Raw genomic sequence first — 21,891 nt, forward strand, 5'->3', positions numbered from 1 at the left:
GGCCGTGAGCGGGAATCGAACTCGGGTGGCCGGGTTCGTAGCGCAGCGTAGCGCCAACCGCTGCACCACCGCTCCTCATTGTACACACAACCACCCAACTAGATGTATAACAGGCACCCCACAAAAAACACGCTGATCAACACGCACACATCCACTCAACAATAGGTACCCAACTACAACAGGCACCCCACACGCACACGCTGTTAAACACGCACACAGCGAGAGGTACAACAGGTGGTACGTACAGGCAGAGTGCACCGTCCACAGGGGCGTGGGTACACGATGTGGGGTAGCTGCCCGCGTGCCTCCTGAGCCTGCCGCGGCTCGGCACAGCCCCCCGGAGCGCGGCTCGCTTGTGTCAGCGGAGAAGGAGCATTGGGGCCGCCGGCCCGGCTTGGACGTCGACGCCCGGCCCTCCCTAGCCTGGCCCGGCCTGGCCCGGACGTCCACGCAGTGCGCTCTCCCGCAGAAGGTGCTGGACCCCGAGGACTTCCTGCTGGAGGAGATCGAGAAGGAGGAGCCCGAGGAGGAGCAGCCCAAGCGCAAGGCCAAGACCAAGACCAAGGTGCGGGCGCAGCGGGCGGCGTCGCCGGCGGTGGCCGGCGGTGCCACCACCGTCGTGGGGGAGGGGGGGGGCGGTCGTGGCACGGGGAGCATTTAGTCCCGAAGTAGTTCGATTGATAAACGACGATCGGTCTGCTGCCGGATGAGAGGTGGGGGGCCTCGCCGCACCTTGCGGGCCCCGTGGGGAATACTCCGCCGTGCCCGTGAAGGCACCGCCGGTTAGCACGGTGGCTGGGAGATGTTAACTCCTCGCCTGGTATACAGGAGGTCGTGGATTCAATCCCGACGCCTCCTGTACATTTGGAGTTTGCGTTTCTCTCTCTCTCTCTCTCCCCCTGGTCACGTGGATTATTCTCCAGTTCCTCCGGTTTTTCCTCCACATTTAGAGTGGCTGCTAAAAATTCCCACGTGATGATGAGCCACATTTGGCGGGCTCTCATTTGCGATGGCCAGGTCGCTTCTCAAAAAGGGCTACGTGAAAAAAGAGTTCAGTTTAGCACGGTTGGCTGCTTACGGTGCGAGAGAAGTTCACCGAACGGACCGTACGTGCAGACGCGGGAGAGAGAGCGGAATTCGGCCGCGAGGGAAACCAACTTTTGCGCGAGGCGCCGTCCAATCGCGTCCATCCCACGCCGCCCCCCCCCCCCCCCCCCCTCAGGGCCGCAACGGCGGCGAGAGGAAGAAGAAGAACAGCAGCGAGGCGGCTCCGCAGGAGGACAAGGACAAGCCGTACGTCTGCGACAGTGAGTTGCGTGGCGTCGCGCGGTGGGCGCGGGTTTTGGGACTACGTCTGCACCGGTGAGGGGGGCGGGCGGGGGGAGCGGAGAACACGCTCGCGCCGATGAAAATCGGGCCTGGCTTTAGGAAATTTTCCCCACGCGTAGGCATCGGTTCGTGTAAACCGCATCGCTCCCGATCGCCGGTAGGAACCGCCGACGGCGGAAGGCTGCAGCCGGCGCTCCGGCTTATTGCTTTGCGCTTCTCGACATGTGAAGGTTCACGGTTGGTACCAAGCGGCCGCAGTGATTACTCCTGCGCTGCCCAGTCCGTCCGTCCGTCCGTAACAAACCGGGGGGGGGCGCGCGATGATGACGCTCGTGGAATCCGGTCCAACCCGAGCAAAACGTTTGTGTAAAGTCGCGTCGCCCTCTGGGACGTAGCCGATGATCAAAAACCGGCGTCGCCCAAAGTTCGGGGAGACGCAAACCAGCGGCGAAAGGCCCCGGCCCTCCCCGGCGAGCACCGCCGCTACACCGGCGGCCGCCGCCGTCGCCGCCCGGGCACGGTGGACGGCGCCGTGCCACGGGACCCGCGTGATTTTTCTCACCCGTCGTCGTTGTCGTTGTCGCGGTGTCAGTCTGCGGGAAGCGCTACAAGAACCGCCCGGGGCTGAGCTACCACTACACCACTCGCACCTGGCCGAGGAGGAGGTGGAGGAGGACCGCGACTCGGAGCCGCGCACGCCGGCGTCGCGCAGCTCCGACGACCGCAAGCGCGACACCGGTAGCACGCCCGCACGCGGCGATGCCAATAACCACACCAATACCACCGCCATTCGCCACTGAGTGACGGTGACGTCACCACGGCGCCTGTGCCAGGCCAGGTGCACTTTGAGGCTACCACGTGAAGCGTCGAAGGCTCGCTGACAGCAGGTCTCGGGGCAGACCCAGTAGGTGCCATGGGTCGACCGACTGAGATGATCGGTAGATACACAACAGCTGTACCCTCTACTGGGCCAACTTTTTGCATTTTAGCCGCCCGGCGCTCCGCTCGTTGTTGTGAGCGTCGCTCCTCTGCCCTCGTTGTTGCTGGAGGGCGACTGCCTCCAACTGCTCAGTAGCGTCCTTCACGAGCCTCCTCCACAGAGGCCGATCTTGACACTGCAGGTACCGGTCTTCGCAGAACAATAACAATAACAGTAATCGTGCAGGCCAGAATAACCGTAAACATCAAACACCAACGCGGAAACGCGTAGAAAGCGCCACAGCCTCGATGCAAAAGACATTTAGCGGTTCCTGCAGAAGTGCATCGTGGTCCTCCCTGCTGCTGTCGGCCGGTCACATGTTCGCTCGAATTCATTTAGACGGCGACCCAAGCCAAAGAGGGGACACCCACGATGCAATTATCCGGCAACCGCTGACGTTGACGCACGCACCACGCACGCCGCGTTGTGCTCTTATACAGCAGCAGGCGGGTCCGTTTGGCTCCACCTCCCTACTCACTCACCCCCACTCCTCACTCACTCACCCCCACTCCTCACTCACTCACTCACTCCCACTCCTCACTCACTCACTCACCCCCACTCCCTCACTCACCCCCACTCCTCACTCACTCACCCCACTCCTCACTCACTCACCCCCACTCCTCACTCCCTCCCACCACTCACTCACTCCCCACCCTCACTCACTCACTCACCCCCACTCCTCACTCACTCTCTCACTCCCACTCCTCACTCACTCACCCCCACTCCTCACTCACTCACTTACTCACTCACTCCTCACTCGCTCACTCACCCCCACTCCTCACTCACTCACTCCTCACTCACTCACTCACTCACTCCCACTCCTCACTCACTCACTCACCCCCACTCCTCACTCACTCACTCACTCATTCACTCCCACTCCTCACTCACTCACCCCACTCCTCACTCACTCCTCACTCACTCACTCGCTCACTCACCCCCACTCCTCACTCACTCCTCACTCACCCCCACTCCTGACTCACTCACTCACTCACTCCCACTCCTCCTCGCTCACTCACCCCCACTCCTCACTCACTCACTCCCACTCCTCACTCACTCACCCCCACTCCTCACTCACTCACTCACCCCCACTCCTCACTCACTCACTCACCCCCACTCCTCACTCGCTCACTCACCCCCACTCCTCACTCACTCACTCACCCCCACTCCTCACTCACTCACTCACTCACCCCCACTCCTCACTCACTCACTCACCCCCACTCCTCACTCACTCACCCCCACTCCTCACTCACTCACTCACCCCCACTCCTCACTCACTCACTCACCCCCACTCCTCACTCGCTCACTCACTCACCCCCACTCCTCACTCACTCACCCCCACTTCTCACTCACTCACTCACCCCCACTCCTCACTCACTCACTCACCCCCACTTCTCACTCACTCACTCGCTCACTCACCCCCACTCCTCACTCACTCACTCACCCCCACTTCTCACTCACTCACTCACCCCCACTCCTCACTCACTCACTCACCCCCACTTCTCACTCACTCACTCGCTCACTCACCCCCACTCCTCACTCACTCACTCACCCCCACTTCTCACTCACTCACTCACTCACCCCCACTCCTCACTCACTCACTCACCCCCACTCCTCACTCACTCACTCACCCCCACTCCTCACTCACTCACTCACCCCCACTCCTCACTCACTCACTCACCCCCACTCCTCACTCACTCACTCACCCCCACTCCTCACTCACTCACTCACCCCCACTCCTCACTCACTCACTCACCCCCACTCCTCACTCACTCACTCACCCCCACTCCTCACTCACTCACTCACCCCCACTCCTCACTCGCTCACTCACCCCCACTCCTCACTCACTCACTCACCCCCACTCCTCACTCACTCACTCACTCACCCCCACTCCTCACTCACTCACTCACTCACCCCCACTCCTCACTCACTCACTCACCCCCACTCCTCACTCACTCACTCACCCCCACTCCTCACTCACTCACTCACCCCCACTCCTCACTCGCTCACTCACTCACCCCCACTCCTCACTCACTCACCCCCACTTCTCACTCACTCACTCACCCCCACTCCTCACTCACTCACTCACCCCCACTTCTCACTCACTCACTCGCTCACTCACCCCCACTCCTCACTCACTCACTCACCCCCACTTCTCACTCACTCACTCACCCCCACTCCTCACTCACTCACTCACCCCCACTCCTCCTCGCTCACCACGCCACCTCCCTCTCTCCCCCCGTGGCGGCAGCAGCTGCGGCATCGGTGGCGACCGCGGCGTCGTCGACGGCCGTGGCGTCGTCGGTGGCGGCGACGGCGGCGACGGCGGCGGCCAAGAAAGTGCCGGAGGGGCAGCCGCCGTCCCTGCCCAACACCTACTGCGACTTCTGCCTGGGCGGCCCGCACATGAACAAGAAGTCGGGCCTCTCCGAGGAGCTCATCTCCTGCTCCGACTGCGGACGCTCGGGTAGGAGCCCCCCCCCACCCCCCCGCCCACCGCCCCCCCACCACCCACCACTCACTCACCCCCACAGCCCCAGCCCCGCTCCATGCACGCCCCCCGCCTCGCACGCCCGCACCACCCGGCCCCGACCCGACCGCGACCCGACCTGACCCCTCCCTTGCCAGGCCCAACGGCAGTGGGGGAGAGAAGTGGAATCGTAGACGGGACGTCGCGTGAACCGGACACGGCCGCTCCCTTTGGCCGGACGATTCGGAGCAAGGGTTTTTTTTGGTTTTCCCTCCCCCGGTGCCGTTTTTTGCCGAGGTCCGTCGACCGGTTTTGACCACCCGAGTCTCGTCAGCAGGGTGGGGGAGAGTGTTCTGTCGTCATCAGCTTTCCCTAGCGCAGTCCTCACGCCGCCACGTTCCCACAGCCGGCGGGACGTGTGCCGGCCCCGCCGCTTGAACCGTAACCGGGGCCCAAAGAGGTGGCCCGAACCCATCCCGCGGGAAGTCAGACGTTCCAGACAGCCTCCGCCCCGGCGTGCTTCTCAACCCCCGCAGCCGCACGCTGACAGTCAGGCCAGAGCACTCGCGGGGCGAGAATCAGATCGGCTTGAGCTCACACGGAGTCTCTGGGAGCCTCTGGGAGCCTCGCTGAGCCTCTGGGAGCCTCGCGGAGCCTCTGGGAGCCTCTAGGAGCCTCGTGGAGCCTCGCTGAGCCTCTAGGAGTCTCGCGGAGCCTCTAGGAGCCTCGCTGAGCCTCTAGGAGTCTCGCGGAGCCTCTAGGAGCCTCTAGGAGCCTCGCGGAGCCTCTAGGAGTCTCTAGCTGCCTCTAGGAGTCTCTCGGAGCCTCTAGGAGTCTCTAGCTGCCTCTAGGAGCCTCGCTGAGCCTCTAGGAGTCTCGGGGAGCCTCTAGGAGCCTCGTGGAGCCTCTAGGAGCCTCTAGCTGCCTTTAGGAGCCTCTAGGAGCCTCGCTGAGCCTCTGGGAGGCTCTAGGAGCCTCTAGCTGCCTCTAGGAGTCTCTAGGAGCCTCTAGCTGCCTCTAGGAGTCTCTAGGAGCCTCTAGGAGTCTCTAGCTGCCTCTAGGAGCCTCTAGGAGCCTCGCTGAGCCTCTAGGAGTCTCGCGGAGCCTCTAGGAGCCTCGTGGAGCCTCTAGGAGTCTCTAGATGCCTCTAGGAGTCTCTAGGAGCCTCTAGGAGTCTCTAGCCGCCTCTAGGAGCCTCGCTGAGCCTCTAGGAGTCTCGGGGAGCCTCTAGGAGCCTCGTGGAGCCTCTAGGAGCCTCTAGCTGCCTCTAGGAGCCTCTAGGAGCCTCGCTGAGCCTCTGGGAGGCTCTAGGAGCCTCTAGCTGCCTCTAGGAGTCTCTAGGAGCCTCTAGCTGCCTCTAGGAGCCTCTAGCTGCCTCTAGGAGCCTCTAGGAGTCTCTAGGAGTCTCGCGGAGCCTCTAGGAGTCTCACGGAGCCTCTAGGAGCCTCTAGGAGCCTCTCAGAGCCTCTAGGAGTCTCTAGGAGCCTCTAGGAGCCTCTAGGAGTCTCTAGCTGCCTCTAGGAGCCTCTATGAGTCTCTAGGAGCCTCTGGGAGCCTCTAGGAGTCTCTAGGAGCCTCTAGGAGCCTCTAGGAGTCTCTGGCTGCCTCTAGGAGCCTCTAGGAGTCTCTAGGAGCCTCTAGGAGCCTCGCTGAGCCTCTAGGAGTCTCGCGGAGCCTCTAGCTGCCTCTAGCTGCCTCAAGGAGTCTCTAGGAGCCTCTAGGAGTCTCGCGGAGCCTCTAGGAGCCTCTAGGAGTCTCGCGGAGCCTCTAGCTGCCTCTAGGAGTCTCTAGGAGCCTCTAGGAGTCTCTAGCTGCCTCTAGGAGCCTCTAGGAGTCTCTAGCTGCCTCTAGGAGTCTCTAGGAGCCTCGTTGAGCCTCTAGGAGTCTCGCGGAGCCTCACCGAGCACGGGGACACCACATACCCAGAACGCCCACCCCACAACGCCCGATTCTGAGTCAGAAACGCAGTCGCCCCTGGGCTGGTTAGGGAGCGTCTGGGTGTTCCCGGCGGTCGTGGAAATGATCTGTTGAGTTTCTGTTCCAATAGGATCACCGTCCACACGCGTAACGTTTCAGGTTGAGCGCTGTGTATACACACACACAAAATACACCACACACATACATACACACACATACACACATACCACAAACATACATACACACACACCACACACACACCACATACACACAAACACCACACACAAATACCACACACATACACACACACCACACACACACCACACACACCACACACACCACACACACCACACAAACCACACCACACACATCACACACACACCACACACACACCACACACACCACACACACCACACAAACCACACCACACACACCACACACAAACCACACATACACACACACCACACATACACACACCACGCACACACCACGCACGTGCGCGCGTGCAGCACGTGCGTACGTGCACAACGTCGGGGTGTCGGTGAAGGCCGTTGAAATGAGATTCATCGAAGGGATGGGGCGGGGAGACGCGGTGGCGTGTCCCCGGAGGGACGCGAGGGGCGGTGGTCGTAGTGGTGACGTCACGCCCCCGTCCGTCCGTCCGTGACGGTGCGGCCGCTGGCACCGCTGCCCGTACGTCGAGAGCGCTTCAACACCCACACGCAACACGCACACGCAACACGTACACACAACACCCACACGCACACGCAACACGCAACACCCACACGCAACACGCAACACGCACCACCCACACGCAACACGCACACGCAACATGCACACGCAACACGCAACATGCACACGCAACACCCACACGCAACATGCACACGCAACATGCACACGCAACATGCACACGCAACACGCAACACGCAACACCCACATGCAACACGCACACGCAACACGCACACGCAACACACAACACGCAACACCCACACGCAACACCCACACGGAACACGCAACACGCAACACCCACACGCACACGCAACACGCACACGCAACACGCAACACCCACACGCAACACCCACACGCAACACGCACACGCAACACGCACACACAACACGCAACACGCACACGCAACACGCAACATCCACACACAACACGCACACGTAACACCCACACGCGACACGCAACACGCACACGCAACACCCACACGCAACACCCACCCGCAACACCCACACGCAACACACAACACGCAACACCCACACGCACACGCAACACGCACACGCAACACGCACACGCAACACGCAACACCCACACGCAACACCCACACGCAACACGCAACACGCACACGCAACACGCAACACCCACACGCAACACCCACACGCAACACCCACACGCAACACGCAACACGCAACACCCACACGCAACACCCACACGCAACACGCAACACGCACACGCAACACGCAACACGCAACACCCACACGCAACACACAACACGCAACACGCACACGCAACACGCACACGCAACACCCACACGCAACACCCACACGCAACACGCAACACCCACACGCAACACCCACACGCACACGCAACACGCAACACGCAACACCCACACGCAACACCCACACGCACACGCAACACGCAACACCCACACGCAACACCCACACGCAACACGCAACACGCACACGCAACACGCAACACCCACACGCAACACGCACACGTAACACCCACACGCAACACGTAACACCCACACGCAACACCCACACGCAACACCCACACGCAACACCCACACGCACACACAACACGCAACACCCACACGCACACGCAACACGCACACGCAACACGCACACGCAACACGCAACACCCACACGCAACACCCACACGCAACACGCACACGCAACACGCAACACCCACACGCAACACCCACACGCAACACGCAACACGCAACACCCACACGCAACACCCACACGCAACACGCAACACGCAACACCAACACGCAACACGCAACACCCACACGCAACACCCACACGCAACACCCACACGCAACACCCACACGCAACACACAACACGCAACACCCACACGCAACACGCACACGCAACACGCACACGCAACACGCACACGCAACACGCAACACCCACACGCAACACGCACACGCAACACGCAACACGCACACGCAACACGTACACACAACACCCACACGCACACGCAACACGCACACCCACACGCAACACGCAACACGCACCACCCACACGCAACACGCACACGCAACATGCACACGCAACACGCAACATGCACACGCAACACCCACACGCAACATGCACACGCAACATGCACACGCAACATGCACACGCAACACGCAACACGCAACACCCACATGCAACACGCACACGCAACACGCACACGCAACACACAACACGCAACACCCACACGCAACACCCACACGGAACACGCAACACGCAACACCCACACGCACACGCAACACGCACACGCAACACGCAACACCCACACGCAACACCCACACGCAACACGCACACGCAACACGCACACACAACACGCAACACGCACACGCAACACGCAACATCCACACACAACACGCACACGTAACACCCACACGCGACACGCAACACGCACACGCAACACCCACACGCAACACCCACCCGCAACACCCACACGCAACACACAACACGCAACACCCACACGCACACGCAACACGCACACGCAACACGCACACGCAACACGCAACACCCACACGCAACACCCACACGCAACACGCAACACGCACACGCAACACGCAACACCCACACGCAACACCCACACGCAACACCCACACGCAACACGCAACACGCAACACCCACACGCAACACCCACACGCAACACGCACACGCACACGCAACACGCAACACGCAACACCCACACGCAACACACAACACGCAACACGCACACGCAACACGCACACGCAACACCCACACGCAACACCCACACGCAACACGCAACACCCACACGCAACACCCACACGCACACGCAACACGCAACACGCAACACCCACACGCAACACCCACACGCACACGCAACACGCAACACCCACACGCAACACCCACACGCAACACGCAACACGCACACGCAACACGCAACACCCACACGCAACACGCACACGTAACACCCACACGCAACACGTAACACCCACACGCAACACCCACACGCAACACCCACACGCAACACCCACACGCAACACACAACACGCAACACCCACACGCACACGCAACACGCACACGCAACACGCACACGCAACACGCAACACCCACACGCAACACCCACACGCAACACGCACACGCAACACGCAACACCCACACGCAACACCCACACGCAACACGCAACACGCAACACCCACACGCAACACCCACACGCAACACGCAACACGCAACACCAACACGCAACACGCAACACCCACACGCAACACGCAACACCCACACGCAACACCCACACGCAACACACAACACGCAACACCCACACGCAACACGCACACGCAACACGCACACGCAACACGCACACGCAACACGCAACACCCACACGCAACACGCAACACGCAACACCCACACGCAACACGCACACGCAACACGCAACACCCACACGCAACACGCAACACGCACATGCAACACGCAACACCCACACGCAACACGCACACGCAACACGCAACACCCACACGCACACGCAACACGCAACACGCAGCACCCACACGCAACACGCAACACCCACACGCAACACGCACACGCAACACGCACACGCAACACCCAACACGCAACACCCACACACAACACGCAACACACAACACGCAACACCCACACGCAACACGCACACGCAACACGCAACACCCACACGCAACACGCACACGCAACACGCGTGCCCTCCCCCTTCGCTGTGTCAGGAGGAACGCTCCGGTTCCTGACGCTCGCTCGTTCCCGAGCCTGCGGTGATCGTAGAGCGCAATTAGGATCACAGTTTGTGTTCACGGGGAGTAACAAATTAATATTTTTCTAATTGGCCCCTAGTTACGATGCAGAGGAAGCTGCGCTAATTAATATTAATCTCCGTCATGTTACGGCCTCCGGTATTTTGGCACTGTGGAACCTCGTAAATATCACTCCGATTAGCGTGCAGTTGGTGTAGCAGCAGGGCTCCTAATCATCTTCGTCGTCGTCGTCAAAATAATGCCGGGTTTTTTTTAATCCACGAAAGTCTCTGTTTTGGGGAGTTTTTTTTTTTCCGGAGGGTTCCTGCGTTTCGATGTTTGGCCGGTTTCATTCGCCACCCTGACACGTGGCGCGTAGCGGGCAAAAACCCGGGAAGCCTGGAGAAAACTCACCGTGCGTACGGGAGGGTGCGGGGGCGGGAGGAGAGTTCATGGTGATAACACTCAAAAGCCTCACACGGATGGATTCAATTACGTTGCTGTGATGTCCGCCTCATGGCCGCACCTCACAGCCCAGAGCCTATAGCACCTGGGGGTTTCCCAGGCGGTCACCCTCTCGAGCGCTATCCAGGTCCCCCCGGTGTTTCCCTGCTTAGCTTCTCCGAGATTGGGGGCGGCGCGCGTTCACGGCGCGCTGGATGGAGGCGAATGCACAACGAGCGCCCTGCTTCCCGGGAAGTGGTTGTCCCACGCGGAGAGAATTATGAGCCCCCGGCATAGGGACGTGGAATTTCCACCGCTAGTTGAGGGCTGTGAGAGTATGTTATTGCCATTGCTCGCACCGAACAAGGGTGAAAGTGTTTTTGTTGTTGTTATGTTTGTTGCGCGATCCATGGGAACCCTCCTGATCTTCGACGCCGCTTTGTCCAGCCGACCCGACCTCCTCGCCGCAGTGCGACCATCGCCTGCCGTTGCGTGCAACCCAGCTGCAACCGCACGGTTGCGCGCGGCACGCGGTTGCAACTCGGTTGCGTGCGGCCAGGTTGCGCGCGGACGTCTCCGCCGCCGTTGGCGAGCGGTTGCTCGAGCGGTTTCGCCCGCGGCAGCACCAGACCCTCCCCCCCCCCGAGCGACTTGCGGCGACGGTAACATTTCCACTCGCTGCGTGCGGGGGTAGTGGGTGAGGGGGGAAAACAAAATGTGTAATTCGCGAGCAACGAGCGGCCGTTTGCGATCTCCTCGCCCCACCCCCCGCCCCACCGCCGACAGTGGAAACGCCGTTCTCCGTTTCCATCGCTGTGCCGCGAAAAACAAAACGCTCGCTCCGGAGAGCGGGAACGCAAGCCGTTCGGTGGCCGGCGGCCGTCGATTCGTCCGCGATTTCGACAAAGGGGGGGCGAAATTTTGCCCCGGGCGACCGACGGCTCGGGGCTCGTGACCCCGGCGTGTCACCTTTGCGCCGCTTGCCTTGAACACGTCGGCGTTTTTGTTTTTGTTTTTTTACGCCTACGTTATTTTTCCCATTTCCTGCCGGAGGGGAAAAGCCGCTTCCGGGGAGACGCGAATCTCCGCGCTCCCCCACAGCCCCCGTACTTGACGCCGGCACCTCGCACAGAACGGCAGCGGACGGCAGAACCCCGATCCAGCGTGGCGATCACAGCAGATCCACTCGCTGGCGGGGGAACTTTCTCCTTGGGGGGTGGGCGGCGGGGGGGGGGAGCAAATTCTACTTTCAAATACCTTTTGGCGGGCAGCCAATACAAAAATCCCCCGTGTAGCCTGAACAGACTGTCGGGGCAAGTGCTTTAACACGTAGCAGGCTTTCACGATAAATATTATTCATAATAAAGGTTGTTGGGTTGGATCGTGTAAGTTTAAACTTGCAGTTCCTCTCCAACACACCGGTGGGCTGAAGTAGTAACTATTTGGCGTTCTGTTTATGTGACAAATCCCTTACTAATTGGCTGTGTCGGGTGGTGGAGGGTTACAACCTTTATTATGAGTAGCAAGTGCTGTTCAGATAATCGTCATCTGGTGTTGGCCCTGAGGGGGAATCGAACTCGGATCACCTGGGTTCGGAGCACAGCGCGCTAACCGTTGCACTGCCGCTCCCCACGAGGGCACATCAAATACAAGACAAAGATCCCCCCTACAGCCTGTGATAGACTGTTGGGGCAAGTGCTGTTTGCGAATAGCACCTATGTGGGGCGGAACAGCACACGAGGGGGTGGGTGGCCAGCACCAGGCCCAGCAGCCTTTGTCTCCTGAGCGATGATGTTTTACACACCGCACCAGGTACTCATTTGATGCTGGATCGACCTCGGGGAAGCCCAGGACTGGTTCAGATAATCGTCACCGGTGTTGGCCGTGAGCAGGAATCGAACCCGAGTCGCCGTTTTTGTAGCACAATGCCATGAGTTGACTGACTGAGATGAGTGGCCGATGCACCACCTGTGCCCCCTACTGTGCCCACTTGCTCTATTTTAGCCACCCGGCACTCCGCTCGTTGTTGTGAGAGTCGCTCCTTCGCCCTCCGCTTATGCTGGTGGGCGACTGCCTCCAACTGCCAGCAGCAGCAGTAGCGTCCTTCACGAGCCTCCTCCACAGAGGCCGATCTTGACACCGCTGGTACCAGTCGTCGGCAAGTTCACTCAGCTCCACGTCCTCCTGTACCACATCACTCCATCTCTTCTCTAGCCCGTGCCGCGCCCGTTTAGCCCCCTCTATCCGGCCAAACAGAAGCTGTTTAGGCATGCGGTGGCTGGGCATGCAGGCTACGTGACCCAGCCAATGCAGCCTCACCTGCCTGAGCTCCTCACACGATCCAGCCTGCAGGTTAAGCCCTGGATGGATCGTGCAGCGCGAGACATTTGATTCGCCGTGGCTTGGGGACATTCCCCACGTAGCGGACGCTTGGACGCGGATCCAATCCCAACGTCGGCTGATTGTATTGGTCCATCGTTGAGCCACCAACATTGGGCCAACGTTGGTGGCTCAACGTGGACCCGATGTTGAGCCACTCAACGTTGAGCCAAACTCCCCACACCCCGGCAGAGAGAGAATAAGAGAGAGGGAGCGCGAGAGAGGGAGAGAGAGAGGGAGAGAGAGCAAGAGAGGGAGAGCGAGAGAGGGAGAGAGAGGGAGAGCGAGCGAGAGAGGGAGAGAGAGGGAGAGCGTTCGAGAGAGAGCGAGAGAGAGAGGGAGAGAGCGAGAGAAAGAGAGCGGTACCTGACAGGGGAGGCACCATGATCACTTAGGTGGTCCTCCCAGGGCGAGGCTCATCCATTGCACTGCGGGTGGGTTGACCCCTGCGATTTCCCCAAATGCGGGAAACTCGCCTGTATAATTTGTGATACTGGGGGACTGCGTTCGCGCTATCCCCCGAAGATAAAAAAAAACAAAACAACAATAAAAAGAGAGAGAGAGCGAGAGACAGAGGGGGCGCTGCCGACGTATGGCTCTGGCACCTTTGGCCGTTCTGCAGCAGCTGTAGCGGCTTTCGTTGCTGTGGTCGAGACAGGGGCTTGGGGGGGTGGCTGGAGGGGCGTCGCGGTGGTGAGATGTTAACTACCTCGCCTGGTATGCAGGAGCTCGTGGGTTTGATCCCGACCCTGACGACGCCTGCTGCTGCTGCTGTATATTTGGAGTTTGCGTGCCTCTCTCTCTCTCCCCGTGGTCACGTGGATTTTTCTCCGGGTGCTCCGGTTCTTTCCCTCCACGTTTAAGAATCAGCATCACGCGTTTAAGAGCATTTGGCTGCTATAATTTTCCGCACGGTAAGCCACTCAAGTGGAGCGATCATTTGTCTGGCCCATGGTCGCTTCTGAGAAGAGCTATACGTAGCAGCGCAGTGGGGCCTTACCCGGTAAAGTAAAGTGCTGTAATTTTGATGGGGTTTTTTTTATAGGAATAGAATGATCCGCCGACGATCACGACGGCGTCTGCGGCGCCACTGGAAAGTCCCGCGAATGTAACGGGCGGCGGAACGTTTGGGAATCGCGTTGCGGAGCGGGGCCGGCCGCTCCGCCTTTGAACAGCACCCCCCCCAACCCCCCACCCCTCACCCCCCAGCCCCCACCCCCAACCCCCATCCCCCCACCCCCCAACTCCCCAGCCCCCACCCCCAACCCCCCACCCCCAACCCCCCAGCCCCCCACCCCCAACCCCCCACCCCCAACCCCCCACCCCCAACCCCCACCCCTCACCCCCCACCCCCAACCCCCCACCCCTCACCCCCCACCCCCCCCACCTTCGGGGGAGGCCATGAGCCGCAGGTGGTAGTTATTTAGTTATTTTAGTTATTTAGTTATTTTGTTATTTTGTTGTTTAGTTATTTAGTTATTTTGTAATTTAGTTATTTCAGTTTTTTGTTATTTAGTTATTTAGTTATTTTGTTACTTAGTTATTTTGTTATTTATTTTGTTATTTTGTTATTTTGTTATTTAGTTATGTAGTTATTTTGCTATTTAGTTATTTAGTTATTTTGTTATTTTGTTATTTAGTTATTTTGTTATTTTGCTATTTAGTTATTTAGTTATTTTGGTTTTGGTGCTGTGAGAGACCCCCCCCCCCGCCCCGCTCTGAACAGTCACCACACAGCCGTGCCAGAGTCGCCGTATGGAAGCAATTTAAATCGGCCGCATAAACTCTGCTCGGCCCCAACCCCACCGGTGGGGGGCAGGGGGGTGTAGGGGGGGGTAGGGGGGGTAAGGGGGGGTAAGGGGGGTGTAGGGGGGTGTAGGGGGGTGTAGGGGGGGTAAAGGGGGGTAAGGGGGGGGGGGGGGGGGTGAGCGCGAGCTCTTTGGCGAGCGTCGTCTTGGTGCGTCGTCCAACACCATGAGACCAAAATAAACGGAGAAAATGGGGGGGTGGGGGGGGGGCGGTTTTGAGGCGTGGTGGCAGTGGGGGGAGGGTGAAAGAAAAAGTTTAAAAAGCATTGCGCAATAACCGGGGATGGGTGGGTGGCAGTGTGAGCGGTGGTGGCGGTGGACATCGGTGACTACGGGACATGTGTCAAAAAGAGCTTTATAGCTCATCGGATTCCTCCCGCGTGAATAAAGATTCCGATTCAGCGCCGTGGAGGCATCAGCAGCAGCAGCAGCGGGGGTTGGTGGATCACCGCATGGATGACTAAATGTGGCGAAATTCCCTTCCCGTGAGTGCCGAGGACGAGCCGTACCCTGGGCTCGCCAGAGTGTGGACTGATATAAACAACCGTTCCTTCCGTACGGGGATCGAGCGTTGTCCCCTCGCACGCATGGGTTTTCTTCCGGGCGCTCCGGCTTCCTCCCACGTGTGTAATGAACACGACTCGTCACATCTCAACCCTTCCCCGTTCCCGTTTGCAAGTTTGCAGGGTTGGGCAGGGGGGGGTCTCACCTTCACCTCCAAATCTCGGAACGTGCGAGCGGCCCGGAGTTCGTTTTATTCAGGGAGAGACGTAGCAGCGCCGTTGTATATTTAAAGACGTTGCGAGATCACCACCGCCGCCACTCTACGACAGCCCGCGCCAAAAACGTGCCACGCGCCCTCCCGCGTGGCCTTTGCGGGGAGCCTCGGTACCAATGAAGTTACTTTATTTGAGTCTTCCTTCGGGGTTTCGTTTTGATGACGTACACAACGCACGTCATCGGAACGGAATCGGAAAAGAAACCGATGACGCACACGCGTTCCGATCGCGCTCGTACACGCGCCAGCAACGTACGTTGTCGTCGGAGCGGGAAAGGGTTACCCCTTAAACGCGTGACGTCCGTTCGAAATGCGGAGAAAAATCCACGCGACACACGGAGAGAGAGAGCGAGAGAGACCGCAAACTCCAAATATACAGCAGCAGCAGCAGGCATCATCAGGGTCGTGAACGAACCCACGACCTCCTGTACACCAGGCGAGGTAGTTAACATCTCACCACTGTGGGCGACCTCTCTGCGGGCCCCCCGCCCCCCCCACTAGTCACCCCCCCCCTCCCCATTATTCACCCCCCACTAATCAACCCCCCCCACTGGAACCGTGAGCACAACTGGCACGCGCCAAACGAGGAGCAGCGAGTCTCAGCCAAGCCGCTCCGCTCCCCACGGTACCCCCCCCCCCAGCCCTCGCCAGCTGATCCCCCCCGGGAGCCAGTTAACAGGGGGTTTGATATTCCACTAAGTTGATTAATGGAATATTTAAAACAATGTATAACTGTAGTACAAATCATAATCGCTTACATTTTTTTGTCCGTTTGCTTGAGGAGGGGGAGGGGGGGGGGCGTCCCCCCACCTCCCCCGCCCCCACCCCGCCCCGGGTCACAGGTCGCGCGTTTCACGGAGAGCAGTCGGCGACTGCCATACGAACTTCGGCAACGATGACGAGCCGCTCCGTCGAGGCGCACGATTGGTCGCAAATTGCGCGGGACCAATCGGGGGCGAGCTGGAAGGCCGCCAGGGCGGCGAGACAGCTCCAGCAGTCGCCCCAGCACTCCTCGAAATCTTAATTCGGCTGCTGTCAATTTCCGCACGATGATGATGATGATGAGCCACTTTCTGAGCCATCATTTTATGATGGCAACCTGAGCCATCATTTCATGATGGCAACCTGAGCCATCATTTTATGATGGCTCAGGTTGCCTCTCAAAAAACAGAGCTGCACAGCTGATTGGGAGCCTTACCCGGTTAAAGAAAAAATTGTTTCATAGTTTCAGTAGTTTAGAAGAGGTGAGGAGCGTGCTTCGGGAGCAGCGGCGCTGCCACCCCCATGCCACCTCCGCGTCTCCGTGGGAGTCGACGGCGAATGCGCCTGCCCGTTGGTTTTTTGTCGCGAAGAGAATGAAAAAAATGTAACACGTAGCAGCCTTTTTGCGACCGATATTATTCACAATAAAGATCGCGTAAGCCAGTAAGGTTTGTCACGGAAACAGCGCGTCGATCAGTTGCGACGTTTGCGAGCGAGCCGGCCGGGGGGCCTTCCTCGGCCCCCCCCCCCCCCCCGGTCGGCGTTCCCGCAGTCGGCTTGGGCCCCCTCCGAAAGAGACAACCACAACAACCGCGTCGTCCGCTCGCAGAGCCAGCGCACCCTCTTTCTCTCGAGAGAGAAGGGGGGGGGCCTTCCGTCACGCGACGTTGTGGCCCGGGTCGGTGCGGGCAGCCGTGGCGGCGTGGACGCGCCCGGCGCCACGGCGCGGCTCTGCCGCTCACGGCCCTCTGCTGTTCGAAACGCGCATTGAGATCGTCTAGGTTGTGTTCGGTGATACAATTGCCCAAATGATGGGGGGCCACTTTGTTGAGCTGTCATTTGTGGTGGCCAGGTCGCTGCTGAAAAATAAGTTAATAGCTCAGTGGGCTTTGCCTGGCAGGATGGGGATGGTTTAGTGTTTTGTATTTGTTTGTGTCTGGGTGATTTGTTGACCTGCCTTGTACTTTGCGCTACTGCCGTGTTTGTGTGTCAACGTTTGTTGTTGTAACGTTCTTACCCCGTGCCCCTACCTGGACATCTGTAGAAAAAAAAGAGCTTCATAGCTCATCGGATTCCTCCGATTCTGAATCGAAACCTCGGGCCGCGGGGTTCTATTAGCGCGGCGCGGTAACCACCGTGCCACCGCGTACCGTGCCAACAATAACAACATTGTTGGCGTAGCCGTGACAATGTTGCTGTTCAGCACGCAGTTGGTTTTCACGACCGATATCATCCGTAAAACAGGGGGGGGGGGGTTTGTTGGGTTAGATCGCGTAAATATATAAATGTGTCGTTAAACCGCCACCACCCGACACGGCAAAATAAGTAAGGGTTGCGTCGTAACCAGAACGTGGCAATTCGTTACTAGTACAGCACACCGGTGAGTTGGATTGCCTTTGTACTCGTAACGGATTGGCACGTTCTGTCTACGTGACAAACCTTACCCAAACACCTTTATTGTTGTTATTTGACTTGCATCCCACTGGGATTTTTGCACACAGCGTCGGTGTACGGTGCTATTTCGGGAATTTTTTGATATTTTTTTCCTGTATTTTCTGTTTGCACAGTCACATAATCACTTTAAGATGTTTTCTTGTTCATGTTTTTTTTGTGTGTTGCGGTTGCACCCGATTCAAGAGCCGAATGGCTCACAGGGCTATACCAACATAAATGAACTATGAACTATGAACTACTATTGGCTGTGTCGGGCGGTGGCGGTGTTTAACGACACATTTTATAGATTTACGAGATCTAACCCAACAAAAAACCTGTATTGTTGTTGTTGTTTGTTGTTCCTTAAATAATTCGGGTGGCATCAAGGGGATTGGGTGGTGGGAAAAGGGCCGCGGTTTTTCTACCCTCGTTCCAATGTAACGTACGTCTTAGTTAGCTTGATTTAGGGAGATAACCGCGCCTCGCTCGGAAGGCAGGTGACGTTTTAATTTAGACAAAGGCAATTCAATTCAGCTTTCTGTCATTTTGAAAAAGAGGGGGAAAGCAATTTAATCAAGCGATGCAGACGGGGGTGCGGGGGGAGGGGCTGGGGGTGTGGAGGGAGGGGCTTGGGGGGTGCGGGGGGAGGGGCTTGAGGGTGCGGGGGGAGGGGTTTGGGGGGTTTGGGGGGGAGGGGCTTGGGGGGTGGCGGGGGAGGGGCCAGTGCCCACGTCCTCAACCCGGCGTGGCGGAAGAATATTGTTTGAAAGGTAAATAGATTAGAATTCGATTTAAAAAATCCCAATTATCTCAGCCGTTCAAGCAAACGAATGGAAGCAGCGCCGATGCTGCCGTCCATGAGCCCAGCAGCCCGCGGTGGCGATGCCGGCAACGGCCACCCCCACGGCCACCCCCACGGCCACCCCCACCCCCACGGCCACGGCCACCCCCACGGCCACCCCCACGGCCACGGCCACCCCCACGGCCACGGCCACGGCCACCCCCACGGCCACCCCCACGGCCACCCCCACGGCCACCCCCACGGCCACCCCACGTACACATCCAGGGCCACGCGCACCATTGATGAATACCAACAAAGGTTTTTTTTCAAAGCCTCGTTGCATTTTAACCCTCGGATCACGGGATGCCACGGTGGCTCGGAGATGTTAACTACCTCGCCTGGTGTACAGGAGGTCGTGGATTCGATCCCGACCCTGACGCCTGCTGCTGTATATTTGGAGTTTGCGGTGTCTCTCTCCCTGTGATCGCGTGGATTTTTCTCCGGATCCTCCGGCTTTTCCCTGCGCATTGGGAATCAACATCACGTGTTTAGGGTATTTGGCTGCTATAAATTTCGACACACGACGATGAGCCACTTAGTTGAGCTATCATTTGTGGCCAGGTCGCTTCTGACAAAAGATCTACATCGCTCAGTGAGCCTTACCTGGTAAAATAAAAAAAATGTTGACAGTCTTAGTGTTTTTTAATAGTTGTATACGACAAAACACAAATACATTTTATCTCCACCGCGTGACCGAACGTCTTCACCAACGGCCCCGCCATCCCTGACCGTCTTTTTACGCGACGACACCAACAACACAAACGACAACAACAACAACACAAACTACAACAGCAACAACAACGGGATCCATTCGAATCAGAATCTGAATATTCACTTAACAGCCGCGGCCTACTCGGGAGGCCCCAAGCACCGCGGCAGTAGAATTCCAAATCGGCGCGCGCGGTGCCGCTTGACGTACAGCGCCTTGACGAGCGAGGAAATAAAAACCCTTGCCTCCTCCTCCTCCTCCTCCCCCTCCTCCTCCTGCGTCTAAGGAGCGCAGACTCCAGTGGGTGCGCTGCACGCGCTCCGGGTTTTCAGGGCCACAGTCACACTGCTCGTGTCTTTAGTGTATCTCTGCGTGTCTCTGCGGGTCTCTATGGATCTCTATGAGTCTCTGTCGGTTTAATGTGTGGCCTATAGTTTGGGTTTCATTGCTGAAATTGCACTGCTGTGGCTTGTCTTTAATATAGCTCTGTGTATCTCTGTGCATCTCTGTGGATCTCTGTGGATCTCTGTGGATCTTTATGAATCTCTACGAGTCTCTATTGTTTTTTTCTGTGCAGTCCATACTTTGTTTTACATGGCCACTATCGCTCGGCTGGCGTATTTAATGTAGTTCTATGCATCTCTATGTATCTCTGTGTGTCTCTATGGGTTTACTGTGTGGTCCATGGCTTGGGCTGCATGGCCACGATTGTACAAATGTGGCTTGTCTATAATGTATCTCTATGAGTCTCTATGTATCTCTATGTATCTCTATGTGTCTTTGGGCGTCATTTATGGGTATCTATGTGTCTCTGTGGCTTTCTATGGGTCTCTACATACCTCTTAAAAAATGGTTTAGTCAAAAAACAGCAATGTATGGCTCCTCTTAATGGCTCCGGTTTGTATACTGAGGTGCGGGGGGGGGGGGAAGGACAACAAACTAAACACGAGTGTTTATCTCCCGATCCGTGCGTTCCCTTTTTCTGTGTCGCGGTGTAATAATAAACTATTAAATTAAAACTATGTTTTATTTACGAGATAAGGCCCCACTGAGATATGTAGGTCTTTTTCAGAAGCGAACTGGCCATCACAAATGATAGCTCAACGAAGTGGTGGCTTATCATCACCATCATCACGTGGACATTTATAGCAGCGAAATGCTCTTCAAACGCGTGACGTCGATTCTAAATGCGAAGGGAAAAAACCGGAGGACCCGGAGAAAAATTCACGCGACCACAGGGAGAGAGAGACACGCAAACTGCAAATCTACAGCAGCAGCAGGCGTCGGGGTCGGGATTGAACCCACGACCTCCTGCATACCAGGCGAGGTAGTCAACATCTCATAGCCACCGTGGCGCTCCATAATTCCGATGCACGTCTCTGTGCTCGTTGCTGTTCGGTTTTGTGTGTTTTCTTGCTTTTTGCTGCCGACCACGGCATCACCACTGCGAACGTTGCGGCCGTAACTGTTGCGACCTTTGTAAAGCCAAGCGGGGCCACGTGAGAGCCTGGTTAGGACTTTGCGGTGACAGAGACCTGCCGTGGGCGTTGCAAAAGCGCGGGCTGGGAGGTGGCCGGCCGTTGACGGTCACAGCAACGGAGTGAATCCATCCGTGTGGAGCTTTGAAGTGTTATCCTCGCTCAGGGGTTGTTATCCCCCGCAGGGCCCAAACTCTCACACGCCGGGGAATTGGTCAAACAAACGTTCGGATGCGGAACGCTCGGTCAACAGTAACCATTATTTGGAACTGCTTTTTGTGTTTAGTTTGTTGTACTCCCCCCCCCGCACCTCCGATTAGCCACGGTTGGCTACGTACGGTGCGAAAGAAGTTCATTGCATTAGGAAGCCACTGGAGCGATGCACTTCTAAATCATCTACATT

General features: G+C 58.0%; 1 protein-coding gene and 1 non-coding gene across 2 annotated transcripts in view; both read left to right on the plus strand.

The window, feature by feature from the left end:
- Nucleotides 1-21,891, plus strand: part of LOC116954017 (zinc finger protein DPF3-like) — a 108,764-nt gene that overhangs the window by 71,622 nt on the left and 15,251 nt on the right. The window contains 5 exon segments of the mRNA XM_076052013.1: nt 470-565; nt 1,223-1,307; nt 1,922-1,966; nt 1,969-2,067; nt 4,647-4,772. Coding sequence (XP_075908128.1) covers nt 470-565; nt 1,223-1,307; nt 1,922-1,966; nt 1,969-2,067; nt 4,647-4,772 — 451 coding nt within the window.
- LOC116954036 (U1 spliceosomal RNA) lies at nt 13,818-13,981 on the plus strand. The gene has a single exon (XR_004404683.1). It is a non-coding gene; the product is annotated as a U1 spliceosomal RNA (small nuclear RNA).

This window comes from Petromyzon marinus, chromosome 53 (genome assembly GCF_048934315.1).
Source record: "Petromyzon marinus isolate PM22_M1 ecotype Great Lakes invasive population chromosome 53, UKy_Petmar_22M1.pri1.0, whole genome shotgun sequence".
Lineage (NCBI taxonomy): Eukaryota > Metazoa > Chordata > Hyperoartia > Petromyzontiformes > Petromyzontidae > Petromyzon > Petromyzon marinus.